The sequence below is a fragment of the Haliotis cracherodii genome, unplaced genomic scaffold (genome assembly GCF_022045235.1).
Source record: "Haliotis cracherodii isolate W230 unplaced genomic scaffold, xgHalCrac1.p SCAF_2, whole genome shotgun sequence".
Taxonomy (NCBI): domain Eukaryota; kingdom Metazoa; phylum Mollusca; class Gastropoda; order Lepetellida; family Haliotidae; genus Haliotis; species Haliotis cracherodii.
This window is the reverse complement of record NW_027266275.1, coordinates 13,374,765-13,389,265: the sequence shown is the minus strand read 5'-3', so window position 1 is coordinate 13,389,265 and position 14,501 is coordinate 13,374,765. Positions and strand designations below refer to the sequence as shown.

The following is a 14,501-nucleotide window of genomic DNA, read 5'->3' as shown; positions in this document are numbered from 1 at the left end:
GAATGGTGACAGAGATGAACTTCTACCCTAAGAGATGGGTCTTTGACTAAAATCTGCTTTGTTATTTTGATTTTAGGTGATAGCCTTCACCTGGAAGGAATTTATATTAATTTGTATTATTTCAATTTTTCTTTTCAGAAATATCACTCTTAATTTTGGGTTTGAAATAGCATGTCGCAATTATAACTTAGAACCAGACGCCGTTAAGATACTAGTGAGCGCGGCAGATACAGAATATGATTTAAACAGATCTATTCTCACAAAAATGTGAACATGGATTGTAAACAAGCCAAGCGCTTATGTTAATACCGCTCCATTTTACATGAGACAATACAATAAATACATCAATGGAGGTGAGATGTATGAAGTGAATTGCACATGCCAAGCTAGATGTGTATATATAATGAATATATTTGCTGTTTATATTAAACAATCATTTACTTAATTGAAAATCTGTCTTAAATCCGTTTCAATATGAAGTTTTGAATAGAATCTTTTGTTTGGATTTGCTTTTCCTTACTCAAATGCGAATTTCCGCTTAGCACGGTTTGTAAAGAATAACAATAACATTTCATTTCGAAGAATATCGTAATGTGTACACACAAAAAAGAAGTGTAAAGCATCTTCGGTATGATATCAACAGGAACAAGTTTTGATATCCAAAATATATCTATCGTACTGCTCTGCGTTAAGATCACTGCAGCCATGCCTGAGGCGACTGTGAATAATTTGACATATTAAACCTGTTTCCATAATTTAAATCCAAGTGTATATCATTATCTCCTCTTACGTGAAGCAAATTCTTATATTGTGTAACGGTCTCTGCCCCCGTTAGGTTTTCTGGTAACATATTGTGAAGTTGTGTTGTAGCTGGTATAAATGAATCTGCGTAAGCTTTTGTATTACACTTCACTTTGAAGATTAGTTTTATCCCTTAAGTTATAATTTGTGTTTTCCGAAACTGTATTAGGAATAAGCCTACACAGATACTGAATATGGATTGGTCAATGCCTGTCATATTCGGACAGCAAAATATGGTGTTAAAGTGTAATTTGATGTTTACATTTGCCAAACGCCTGATAAAATCGCAACATATATTGAGGTGTATACAGATAAGCTAGATCATGACACATATTCAAAGTACTTGAGCGAACTTCGCATGGAAGGAATGTGTATCAACCTGTAGTATTAAACGTGGCTAAAACATTCCCATTGCATATTTGTCGCTTAAAATATCTGAAGCTGAAAATACGCCCTGATCACATACATGTAGTCATCACTGACTCTACCATTCAGACCGCCTCCGTGATCTAGAGGTAGAGCGTCCGCCCGGAGAGCGGAAGCTCCGGGGTTCGATCCCCGGCCGCGTCATACCAAAAGACGTTGAAAGTTGGCACTTGTTGTTACCCTGTCTGGCTAAAACAAGGACTTGTCGGCTTTAAGTCTGTGTCTGAGAGGGGTATTCATGTTAAACTGCGGCATGGTATCTCAGTGTGCTTGCACTATAAATCGGCTTAAGTCCGGACTAGTACAAGCAGCCACACACACACGTGCTTGTACGTCGCTATATAAGTGCAATAATCTTGGACGCGACGTTAAACCCCATTTCACCTCACATTTACCATGCATATACGTAATCATGCCTGTTGACCTTTCTCTTTAAACTTAAAAGGAAACCAAATGTTAAAATTTACTCACACTAAAACCATCAAACCATGTTTTTATTCAAGAATTCAAGGCAGTTTGGGATATACAGAAAGGAAATCCACAGGAATTGCAAAAACATTGGGATACAGTGCTCCGCGATGCCAACGTTCTTCCAGATGGCACAAAGAGCCAGAAAGAAGCAGAATTTGAAAAGTTGGAGGGCTATCGTAAGCTGTTCAAAGGCGAAGTTGAACATCAGGTATGGCGTGAAATTATTCTGATGATATACATTCTTCCATATATATAACGTCGCCTAAAACGTCAGTGTTCGGGTTTGCATCCATTAAGAGTTCGAGAATCCTGTGGGCATTGGTTCATATCTCAGATTTGTCGTTAATTCTATTCTTCGTTTGTCCGGAAAATATCTGTGCTCATAGGTTTCAACAGGGTGGTAAACACCCTATACCTACATCACGTCAGTCTTTCCGCACACAGTAACCTATGGTGGCTGGTGAGGGCCATCGCCATATCGCCCTAAGATATCCATGCGACACGGCGACAAAGCGATAGTACGACAAGACATTGCGATATCGCGATATAATATAGCGACAACACGCAAGGACATTGCGATAACAAGACGCGTAATGGCGATAATACGACGCTACATGGCGATAATGCGACCCGACATGGCAATAATACAACACGACATGGCAACAACACGACGCGACATTGCGATATGGTCACGCAATGCGGCAAAATAGCAAACATCGATATTACGATATGGCGACATGGCGGGCGATATTGCTCAGTGTCCATTTGAGAAGTAAAGGTAAGCGGATATGTAGGATCCCAATGAACATATCTCATCATAAGAGAGCGGGTAGAAGGTTAGATAAACGCACTCATAAGCCCCTATACTGAATAAGCAAACACGAAGGTATCCTGTATCTAACCCTAGCGCAACTGTTGTAATTCAATAACAAAATATTCCATCCTCGCCGCAAATGTGTTTTGTTATTCAATTACAAGAAGACTGATCAATCGAACAAATTAGAAACGTGTTATCACCGAATCGTAAAAAATAGGCTAATAGAATGCGCTGTTATGTTCTTTATGCATGTCATATTCGTTATGTGAAATCATACATCAGTTAACAACAGTTCAGGTTATAGTAAAATGTCAAATCCATATAAAATCCTGAAAAGAAGTTTGGGTGTATGTTAAGCACACGCCTGATGCACACCCTCATGTCTGTTGGCATAAATCACTATCCTCAACGCTGTACTAATACTGTAAATAAGAACAAAAGTTTGGAATACTGTAAGGGATCTCGACCTTTGGAAACGAGCTAAATATGCCAAACACACGAGAACGCGACATTTGGCCAAATAAAAATTAGTACATGATGAAAAATGTCGCAATCTCGACTTAGCCACAAAAACACTTCATTCTCCAAGTAGCATTTAGAAACCTTATGACTTGAGCTTGAAAATGGTAGGTAATTTACATACACTAAGTCCCATGTAGAGTAGAGTCCTCTCCCTTTGGTACAGTTTCCAATGTACTTTAAGTTACCCCCTCGCTAAGATGTGTGTTCCTACTCCTTCACGTAGCCCTACTGAACACACATAATGCATGTGAATCGCACCTATTGACAGCAATTGTAAACAGATGCCTTAAATAGTTCGACAAGAAAACAATAAAATGTTTATACTGAATAAGTACCCCCAATATCCAGGCTGAGGGGCCGGCATGGCTCTGAATGAGTGAGTGAGTTTAGCTTAATACCGATTTCAACAGCATTTATATATCAGGTGTACCCTACCTTGTCAGCTTGAAATGGGACGAAACTAACCATCATAAGTTTCTGGCACGCCCTAGGAACGTAACTCTACACAGCGAATTGCGACGCCTCAGGCGACAGAGACACTAGATGATCTGACTGTATAGGTAATTGGCAAAAGAACGCGAGATCGCGACATTGGTCAAATATCGCAATCTCGCGTTCTCGCGTTTTTGAAAATAGTTACATATAACTGTATAGGCAATTGACACAAAAGCGCGAGAAGGCAAGATCGCGACATTGGTCAAATATCGCAATCTCGCATTCTCGCGTTTTTGAAAATAGTTGCAAATGACTGAAAGGCAATAGACACAAAAGCACGAGAACGCGTTATCGCGAGATTGCGACATTCGTCAAGTGTCGCGATCTCGCATTCTCGCGTTTATTACGGTTTGAGTCGAAACATGCAGTGCTTGCCAATCAGAATTCGCGTTGTAATTGTGGTATTTTAAAAAACATTTTCTCGCAAATAATCAGTTTAATACTCATTTTGATAATATACTTGAGTTGAAAGTGAAATTAATCACCACTAGCAATATATTAGGTACCTCTCTCAATATAAAACCCAATGATTTCAGTTCATTTGTGATATTTACACATTTGTCTGTAATGTACAAAACTACATGTTCGCGAAATTTAACTATTTGTCTATTTGTAGTAGTTGTCTGAAGGGTCTATGGTTCTTACTGGTAATCCAGGATAGGTTGGACCAACTAACACAACGCATTTGAGACAAGTAGGCCGTGCACAGAATTTCGGCAAACCTTGGTGTGTTACAGTTGGAGAGGTGTGCGCATGTTGTACACGTGCAGATCATGGCGATGAAATTGACTACAGTCCCTTTGATTCCATCTGAGACCGATGAATTGCTTACTAACTCAAAATTTAATAATTGCAACAAAACCAAAATGTGAACAGCGACATGAATTGGACAGACCAACTCTGATGGTTTGTCTCATAATTTTGGTCACCCGAATAAAAAAAATTGTTTAACAAACGATTATCATATTGTTGATATTTTTCGCCATCCCATACCAGGGAGGACCAGTCGCTCATGGAACAGCCAGGTGGTAATCTGTTTGTTGATCTTTGTATGATCAGTGGTTTTGTGCTACTAAACAACAATCGGAATCTACTCAGGAGGGCAGTTTCCTCTGTAAATCTCCTAAAACTATTAATTGTTTCAGATCCTATCCTCTACTCAACGTTTATCGGCGACGAATCCGGGTCGGAATTGGTCAATAGCAAACTAAAACCAATAGTGCGAGCCATTCATGATAGAATGTGTGTGGTTCTGGTGGCGTGACTCGATGTTCTTATAACGAGGATATTGCTGAGTGCGGCCTCAAACAGCACACACACACTTTTTTCAAACTGGAGAGCTGTAGCCATTTCGAATATGTCGTTCAAACCAGCTAACTCACTATGTTTCGAATATTTAGTGCAAGATATATGTTAACTAGCTGTGAGTTGAGATATCAGATTTCCGAATAAGTCGAATAAGGGGGATAAAGGACCCCTCACTGAGTAGGTTCGTGTTCACTTAGGAAATTCATATTTGATTGTATAACTAAATTTGTTGGTTTGTTGTTTCACGCCGCACTCTGATATTCCAGCTATACGACGTCGGTCTGTAAATAATCGAGGATGGACCAGACAATCCAGTGATTGACATCATGAGCATCCACGTAATTGGGATACGATGTCATGCATCAAATAAGTCAGCAAGCGTGACCACTCGACCCCCTTACTCGCCTCTTATGAAAAGCATAATCGCCTTTTACGGCAAGCATGGGTTGATGAAGACCTATTCTACCCCGGATCCGCATGTCGTTTCATAACTGTCAGGTCGAGGCTTTGATTATTTGTGTTACGATTGAGGGTGGTGGGGGACATGGATGGGGACTGCACTCTCGTTATGTCGTGTTTCGTTTTCAGCTCAGTCACACGTGTTGTCTTTAGAAGAGTGGCTGATACAATACAATTATCATTCAATTGGATCATGACATTAGAAAAATATATACACTCTTCAAAAAAAGAAACGCACAGGCAGTATGTAGTTCACTGAACCGGACTTGTGGGGGGTGGGGGTGGGGGTGGGGGTGATGGTGTGTTTGGGGTGGTGGTGTGTGCATAGGATAATATTGTTTTATTGCCCTACCTCCTGGATGCAGAAAAAAGCGTTTGATTGTGTATGGCACTTGGGACTCTTCTTCAAATGTATGCTCATTGGGATCCCTGTTCAGATTCTTAGATCGATACTATCCATATATGTGGATATGAACAGCTTAGACAGCTTACTGACTGCCCTCGCGGTGCCATGATTCCTGATCTGAACAGCTCCTCCCTAACACAAGCAGATGACATCACTCTGTTTTCTGGCTCGATCAGATGATGATGACCTTCCAGGAATATATTAAATGGCATTTTCGGAACGCTGACACTAAACGTAAAATTATTATTGATTCAGACAACTCGTGACACAATGACATAATATTCATGTTTTACATACAAAGGTTGCTATTACGTTGTCCACACTCACACGTAGTCGCGCACACACACGCGCGCAGTCACACACACGCAGTCACACACACGCAGTCAAACACACACGCAGTCACACACACGCAGTCAAACACACACGCAGCCACACACACACAAACAGTAGATACGATATCGTCTTTTCGCGTGACCATATCGCAGTGTCGCTATATCGCCTTATCGCAATCTCGTGTGGTGTTTGGCCTTGTCGTATCGTGTTCATGTCGTGTCATGGTATCGCCATGTCGTGTCGTGTTATAGCATTTCGTGTCATGGTATCGCCATGTCAAGTCGTGTCGTGCAATAGCTTTGTCGATTCATGTTATCGTTATTTCGGTTTTCTTTACTGTATGGCACTTTCACTATGTCGTGTCGCGATATCGCAATATCGTGTCGTACTACCGCTTTGTCGCGATATTGCGTGGATATCTCAAGGCGATATGGCGATGGTCCTTTTCAGCTACCATAGTAAGCTAATATGCTGAAACTGAAGTACTGTTCAAAGCAGTTGACAGCATCCCCTTCACGGAAAGACTTTTGTGGAATCCCCCTATTTATACTTGTATATGTGAACAGTTCACTTAATCTGAAGAAAGGGAGTGAATAAAAGTCTTCCTTTGCAGTTTGTAAAATATACCTTTCACGATTTAGAATTTAAAGAAAAACCCACACATTTACTTACACTCAAATTTAAAAATTATTGTGATATGGCTCGCGAACTGTCCGTTCTACAGGTGAAATATTATCTGAACTGTCCGTTCTACAGGTGAAATATTATCTTAACGACCAAAAGTGGTATTTAACTCTGCACTTCCGAACATTGCTTAGAAGGCATTGATATCTGTCATTTAAGAGAAGAGTAGAAGCAATCCCTTCAAAAAGGATATTTGATTCAAAACCAGAAATTCACAGAAAGGTTTGAGTATGAAAATCAAACATCCCAAGAACTGCTTTTGAGAATATATGACTTTCTTCTTTAATTATGTTTCGGAGCTTATATTGTACCGAAATCAATTTCTCGTTAGCCAAATAAATTCCTTTATTATATAGTTTTGTTTTGATGTGCCATCATAGTTTAATGCTGTGCAACAGCAAGGGGAAAAGGCGAAACGTGGATTTGAAAATCTTCTGAGACGGAAAGATGTTCAACGCATAATGTTTGAGTGTAAGTACTTCATTTTCTCGGAATTTGACATATATTCCTTAGAATTACAACATAATGCATTTGTAGTTGTTTTGTTTTGTTTGTTGTTTAACGCCGTACTCATCAATATTCCACCTATATGACGGCGGTCTGTAAATATTCGAATGTGGACCAGACAATCCAGTGATTGACATCATGAACATCGATTCACGCAATTGGGATACGATGACAAGCATCAACCAAGTCGGCAGGCTGACCACCCGATCCCGTTAGTCGACTCCTACGACAAGCATGGGTTGCTGAAGACCGGATCTTCACGGTCGCATTTGTAGAGATATGCATAATCTCCAAATATGTCCAGGGGATCAGCTATCATGTTCATCGTTCCAATACGATGTAAATCGATAACAATATTCAAATCTCTTGACATACAACAGCATCCGTGGTCAGACGATAGAGCGTCTGCCCTGAGAGGGAAAGGTCGGTGGTTGGATCCTCCACCACTTCATACCAAAATACGATAAGACGGTGCCCTGGTGCTGGGCATTCAGAAGATAAAACAAGGGTTGTTGGCTTGGAGTCAGTATAGGGTGTGACTGGGGTATCCAACACGCCCGTTGCTATAAGTGCAAAAATCCTGGACGCGACGTTACACCCCAATTCACGTCATCTCACCTAACATTTCAGTATGTGTGAATTTGTGGGGGGTTACGTTCATTTATTGTTACTAACTGTATTAATGGATTACCCTTTGCATACGTTGATGAGGAAAAACTGTACATCGTGTTTTGTTTGAGTTGTATCGGCAACATGCAATGATTGTTTCACTATTGTCATGACGCAGTTATTTAATTTGAATTTAAGACTTTAGTCATTTTGGCCCCTGTCGCTTCTGACGGACATTTTTGGCATTCCTCGTGTTCAAACTAACCAAACATGATCTTTATCGAAAGTCTCATTCTTACTTTACATACACAGCTCAATTTCGCAGTATTGGCCAAAGTATGCTAATCAGTGAGAGGTGAGAGAGTGAGTTTGGTTTAATGCCGCTTTGAACAGTATTTCAGTTATGTTACGGCGTGTCAGCTTGATAAGAGAAAACAGTCCGAGAGCTAGCAGATTGTACCACTTGAAACCCACATGCGTGGGTAAGGAGTTAAGAAAACCAGAAACATGTCTGGAATGCCAGCTGATGCTCATTGTGTTCTGTCACGACAAAGCGACGCAAGTTCACATATGCAGCGAACGAAATGACTGGGCCACTCTTGGACAATATTAAGAACGTGGTATTATGATTCCATGGAAAGTGGCATGACAAAAATTCGTATCATGTGTACAGTAAACTACGGTTATAACGAACCACTCATTTTTGTTCGTTATTACAGTAGTTCGTTATAAGCATATACACAGCATATATATAACAAATGGCCGGGACTAAGACTAAGTTCGTTATATTGGTCAGTTCGTTATAACCGTAGTTTACTGTTTATTGTTTGACGAAACATCTTTTGTTTGTTTACAATGTGGCATACTCAGTGGCATCGAAATATAGAAACACAAATCGATTCTGTAATGAAATATTTTGTTATAAAAACATTCCATGGCAACAGTATTTGACTACCCCTGTCTATAGCTTTCTTTGCATCTTCCCATCAAAGATGAGATCAAGTTATTGTGACCATCTGGCGGAATATAATGTAAATTGTTCTTTCTTAAACCAATTTTTCATCGTTGATCATTTTTAAAATGAGGCCAGCTTCATATAAAGATAATACCAAAGGTATCATTGTACAGTGAGTGGGTGAGTGAGTGAGTGGGGTTTAAGGCCGCTTTTAACAGTATTACAGTTATATCGCGGCGTGTCAGCTAAATGTGGGAGGAAAGCCCGAAGTGATGCAGGTCTCGGACAGGTAAGGTGCTGACAAATCTAGAAACATAATCGGGGCGAACCGGGATTCGATCTCACAATGACAGGTTTCTGTAGAGTCCCAAATGTACCAGTATATGAAAATAATAGAGTGATGTTTAACTCTTTCCAGTTGTAGTCATATAGCATTTCTCATAAGTCATCAGGATGTAGTCGCCCTCGGTTGCTAAGAACTTTTGTGTAATAAGTAACCCCTTCGCACTGCAAGTATTCAAATATTTCAAACGTCTACTAGCTTAAAGAACGGACGGAAACGTATATTGAATAATGTACTATTTACGTACAGCAACTTTATTTCGTTTGAACAAGTTATTATTGTAAATCTAACTAAACTTCTGTGTATTGTGGAATATAATGTACATGTATAAGTAATACGATCTGTTCGATATAGTGTACCCTGCCATCATCTCCATCAATAAAGTCATAGAATTGTTCATCGATGCCAAAACGCAAGGAAAGAATGAACAGCAGGACAAGGATAAGGATAGGCAGAGGAAGAAGGTCATCGATGATCTCGAGAAGAAATGTCTCAGGGCCATACGTGAAAAGTCCGCCAATCTGGTGGATAGAATCCTTGTAGACAACAAGAACAAAGGCTTTTTGACAGTGCTCTCTGGAAAACGAGAAGGAAACAAACAAGAATTCCAGGTTAGCTAAAAAACTTACTATAACAGAAGCTGTTCCTTTTGCCTGGAATCTGTTTCATCGTGTATTCGAAACTAATTATTCTCCGGCGTTGACGTTTTCAATATTATGCACACGACCTGTTAATTGTTCCTCTCTTAGCGTCTCTGTAATTAGAGACCGACCAATCGAGAGGTGTGAAGAGGACTTCTGTAGAAAATATACTGAACAAAAAAGTTAGCGATCATGAATATTTTTGGGGATTTCTTTTGTGAAATAGTGTGCTCAGTCTACACGACAAAAATACCCCCATTAATATTCCTCATCCCTCACTTTTCTGTTCAGTTTATTTATATACTTCAACTCCTCCATTCTTATTCTATGTGCATGTACTGAGGCAGTGACCGAACAATTAGAATGTTAATAACAAAAGTCCCTGGACCTACATCGTCGCACGGAAAAGGAATACCCATATCATAATGTAACATAAAAGTTTACTAAAAAAATTCGTACTAAAAACGTATTCACTCTAAGCATCAAGTTGTCATGTTTCGTAAAAGAAATATTAAAAATATGTATGTTCTCACTTGAAAACCTGAGAAAGAAAATATTTTGATTATTACACGAAACGCGTTTTAATGACATTGTGCATACATGCATGTTGACCTAGGTTGCTGAAGACAAGTGTTTCAAAGAGCGGTTGACATGGAAGCAAATGCGGGAAACGCTTTCTGGTAAGTATATATGTTGTTGAAGAGGCCTCATGAATACATTACGTGAATCAATGAATTACACGAATAAACATTTATTCCAGAACAACTGTTACTAATGTCAAGAATATTCATATACACAATCCATGTGTCCAAAAACACACCTACATTGTGTATTTATCATTCAGAAGAAGATGTTAGACATTAGCCCAACACACTCAACACAGTTCTTTAATTAGCAAAACAAATGTTTGGTTTTATTACAAATTTGGAAAGGCAGTGTTTATGTTTGACAAAAAGATAGTTCGGGTTTACTAATCGCATAATGTACTGTGGAAAGAATGAATATGAATGCATATTCAATGGTTATTTTCCAGATTTGAAAGTCTTTGAATGTTTTGTGGTGAAGATTATCTCCAGGAAAGTAACTGATACCGAATGTCTTGACTATTACAAAAAGGAATTAAAAGAAAAGGCAGATATGATGAAATATTACCGATACAGAAGTGAGGGAGGGAATAAAGATGGACATGAAGGGGAAAACTATGAAGAACTTTGGGGTCACACAATTCTACATCTGGCAGTGTGCTTTGACAAAACAGAAACAGCTTCAGCTATTTTAGAAGGTACTCCGGATCTTATCAACACTGACATTGGAACATGGCCTGATAATAAGGACACATATAAAGGACTGACACCCTTCCACATTGCAGTGGCCCATGGTCAGGTTGGCCTGGTAAAACGCATGCATGAAAGGTTTGAGTGGGAGAAAGCTGACAGGATTGGTCGAAGGATGAATGGAACAGTGTTCATGGCCCAGTTGCCGTTTCACACGGCTGTCCTGTGTTACTTGAACGACCCTACCAAAGACGATACATGCTGGGACCCAGAAAATAGATTTGTGAAGATTATCCAATTGTTTGTGGAAAAAAATGACGTTTTTGAAAAGAAAAACTACAGAGGAGATACAGTTCTTCACAGCATCATGCGATTTGTAAGATGTTTTCCTTCGCTGGAGCGACGTACAGTAGACATGATGTCATGGTTGGAGTCCTTAATGGATAAAAGAGCAATGAAGGCTGGTGAAGATGTTATTGACTATAAAAGAAAACTATTTTTTACAAAAAACAAAACTCACATGACAGCACTTCAACTTGCAACAGAAAGCGGTCACATTAATCTGTTTGCCTACTTTATGAAAGTTAAAGGAGTGTATCTCATTGAATATCCCCATGATAACATCTATGAGATACAACGATGTGATGTGACTGAGATGGACAAGATTGCTTTGATCACAGCTCAACGATATCAAACACAGACGGACAAAAATGGTCACCTAAAAGAGACACATGCTGCGCGAAAAAACGATCAAACTACCCCAGATGAATCTAGAAATGTTGGTTCCAATTACGGAAAACTTGATGACGAAAAAGGTCCAACAAAGACGGACAAAAATGGTCACCAAAAAGAGACACATGCTGTGCGAAGAAATGATCAAACTACCTCAGATGAATCTAGAGATGTTGGTTCCAATTACGGAAAACTTGATGACGAAAAAGGTCAACCAGAAATCTGCAAATCTTCTTTTAGTAACTTAAGAAACCAATCTGTTGCTGAACTTCTCTGCTGTCAGAATCTACCAGTCGCAACGGAACTGGTTCGCGCAGACGTGTTTGAAGAAATGGTCCGGCGCAAACTGAATACATATTGTGTTCCCTTTTGGATTCTGAGTGTATTCCACGTCTCGCTGATTTGTTTGTTGTGTGTGTATGTCGTTGCGAGGGCTGGTGCTATAGAAGGCATATCCTGGCCACCACGAGTATTTCTTGAATTGTGTAACATTGTTACATTTCTCTGTTCTATTCTGTACTTTGTACAGGAATTCCCACTTCGGTATTGTTTTGCAAAACAACCATTTGCATTGACAGCCGTACACCACAACGTCGTCTACAGGGTGTTGTTTGTCCTGTTTGCTGTTTGCTTGTTTGCCGATTCGATATTGTACAGGATACCCAATTCAGTGTTTGTTGACTACAAAACCACTTTTCTGATTTTGGCTATAGTTGTAGGGACATGGCTAATATTGTTCTTTCTGCGTAGAAGCAGACGCTTCAGCTTGTATATTGTACTACTGAATGAGGCGTTGTTTAAAACTGTGGTGCCATTTGCCGTTCTCATCCTCATGCAGGTGTTAGTGTTCTCGGCGTGTATGCATGCAACGTTTCTACACAATGAACAAAATAGCAGTGTTCTGGAGGAGTTTTCACAATACGGCATGTCTTTACTTACCATGGGTAAACTGATGATTGGTTTAACAGAAATTGACCAACTATTGAAATCCCGTGAAGATGGGATAATAGTATTTCTGTTTAGTGTGTTCATACTGATCACGTTTCTGTTGATGATAAATGCCCTCATTGGTGTGATGACCAATCGATTCCATGATACACAAACGAACACTGAAATGGTTTGGCGGTTACAAAAGTTGTCAATTATCATCTTCATTGAAGGTTGGTTTTGTGTTTGGACTTCAAAACGGAAATTCGAGAGCCTTGGTGATCCTGAAAACTATACAGATGAAGCCTTTCCATCAAATATTGATGGATACACTACAAAGAGATTTGTGATGTCTTACAGGAGGGTTCTAAGTGCGACCGCAGATAATCCAGGAAATGCTGAGCATATTCTAAGAAAACAGGTGAAAAGGAGTGAGGAACTTAATGTTAAAATGGACAGGTTATTAGATTTGCAAGAATCAAAGAGTTATGATGGAACCAGAGCTTTGCAAATTTATCATTACAAGTACTAGTTAATGGTGAAGTGCATGTATTCGTGTGTTGGTGTATTCATAACACCATCCATTGTGATCCATAATCATAGGTTTCTGGCGTGCCCAAGGGACGCGACTCTGCACAGCGAATCGCAGCGCCTTAAACGACTGGGCCACCCGTGACCTCAGACAAAATGACCAGACACATTGTTTGAGTGCATTTGATGTAGGAAATTGTTACTGTTTATACAGTTATAACCATCTTTTAATATCAGGTTCATGTGTTCAGAAACAAACTAATGGGTAATTTACTATATAAAACATAAACTATTATAGATCTCTTTTAACACGCATATTTTTATTAGTCTTAATCTCAACAGGGCATATATACAGCTGGATTGGTCGTAAAAAACACTTTCTGTTTGATTTTGGTAATTGATTAAAACCTCACGACACGGTCTGTCTAAGTGATGTCGAGTCCAAAGTAAAATGGACAATGTAGTAAAATATGATATTCCCAACCCAATATTGATATATTTCCAGAGTAATGTATCACCTATCTTCTCTTTGGACTAGGAAACTTCTAAATGTGCAAGGCTTACACATGTATATACTTCTAATGTAAACATCTTCATTAGGAAAGTCGTTTTCCCTTGGTACCCTTATTGCCAGAAATATTTATAATGTAATACATGCTCATGACATAGCCAGAGTCGTACAAACGACTATGCCTTAACTAAAATGGGTGTGGCCGAAAGCTGAAAATTTATGTATGTAAACCAAAACTCTAATATTTAGTGGATCTAAAAATGACTTAGGGTTTTATAATTGGAGATACCATCTTTGAAAATGTTGGTTCTCAGCAATACCTTGGCGTTTCATATAGTCGCAATTGTACACTCGACTCTGCTTTATACAGAGATTTCTATTTGATATGGAAAGGGTTTTGTCGATTTATTTAGCTTGTTAACCTAGTTAAAGGCAGAATGATATGAAATTGTCTCTGGTTATTTTCAAACCAATTTTTAATGACCACTTTCTTTTAATCGTATGACCATGAATGGATAATCCGCATTAAGAGAACATTCGATAATCTTGGGTTAAGCCACATTTGGACAGCACAGAAATTCAAAAATATCCATTGGCTAAAAATTGTCATCAAAACTAAATTGAATGATATTCATCAGCAAATATGGGCATCTTCTGTAAAAAATAACTCTTCTGGAGTTACTTATAACATTGTTAAAAAACTTCATTTTGAATCGTATCTAAGTATTCTGCAAGAGAATAACTGGAGA

The 14,501-nt window shown here is 39.1% G+C and overlaps 2 protein-coding genes across 2 annotated transcripts in view; both read left to right on the top strand.

The window, feature by feature from the left end:
• The window catches only part of LOC139469525 (coiled-coil domain-containing protein 110-like), a 38,713-nt gene extending 28,236 nt beyond the window's left edge, over positions 1-10,477 (top strand). The window contains exons 12-16 of the mRNA XM_071251716.1: positions 1,731-1,906; positions 7,121-7,193; positions 8,151-8,174; positions 9,491-9,747; positions 10,394-10,477. Of these exons, the coding sequence (XP_071107817.1) occupies positions 1,731-1,906; positions 7,121-7,193; positions 8,151-8,174; positions 9,491-9,747; positions 10,394-10,477 (614 nt within the window). The remainder of the gene's footprint in view (positions 1-1,730; positions 1,907-7,120; positions 7,194-8,150; positions 8,175-9,490; positions 9,748-10,393) is intronic.
• Positions 10,478-11,178: 701 nt separating this feature from the next.
• LOC139469524 (transient receptor potential cation channel subfamily V member 4-like) lies at positions 11,179-13,242 on the top strand. The gene is made up of 2 exons (XM_071251715.1): positions 11,179-11,815; positions 12,020-13,242. Exons 1-2 carry the CDS (start codon positions 11,179-11,181, stop codon positions 13,240-13,242), a joined length of 1,860 nt encoding a protein of 619 aa, XP_071107816.1.
• The last annotated feature ends 1,259 nt before the right edge of the window (positions 13,243-14,501 follow it).

Excerpts from the sequence above, each read along its gene's own strand:
- LOC139469524 (XM_071251715.1), top strand. The coding sequence starts at position 11,179 with ATGCATGAAAGGTTTGAGTGGGAGAAAGCTGACAGGATTGGTCGAAGG. Across the intron at positions 11,816-12,019 it reads AAACGATCAAACTACCCCAG|TTAGTAACTTAAGAAACCAA; the intron begins ATGAATCTAGAA and ends GCAAATCTTCTT.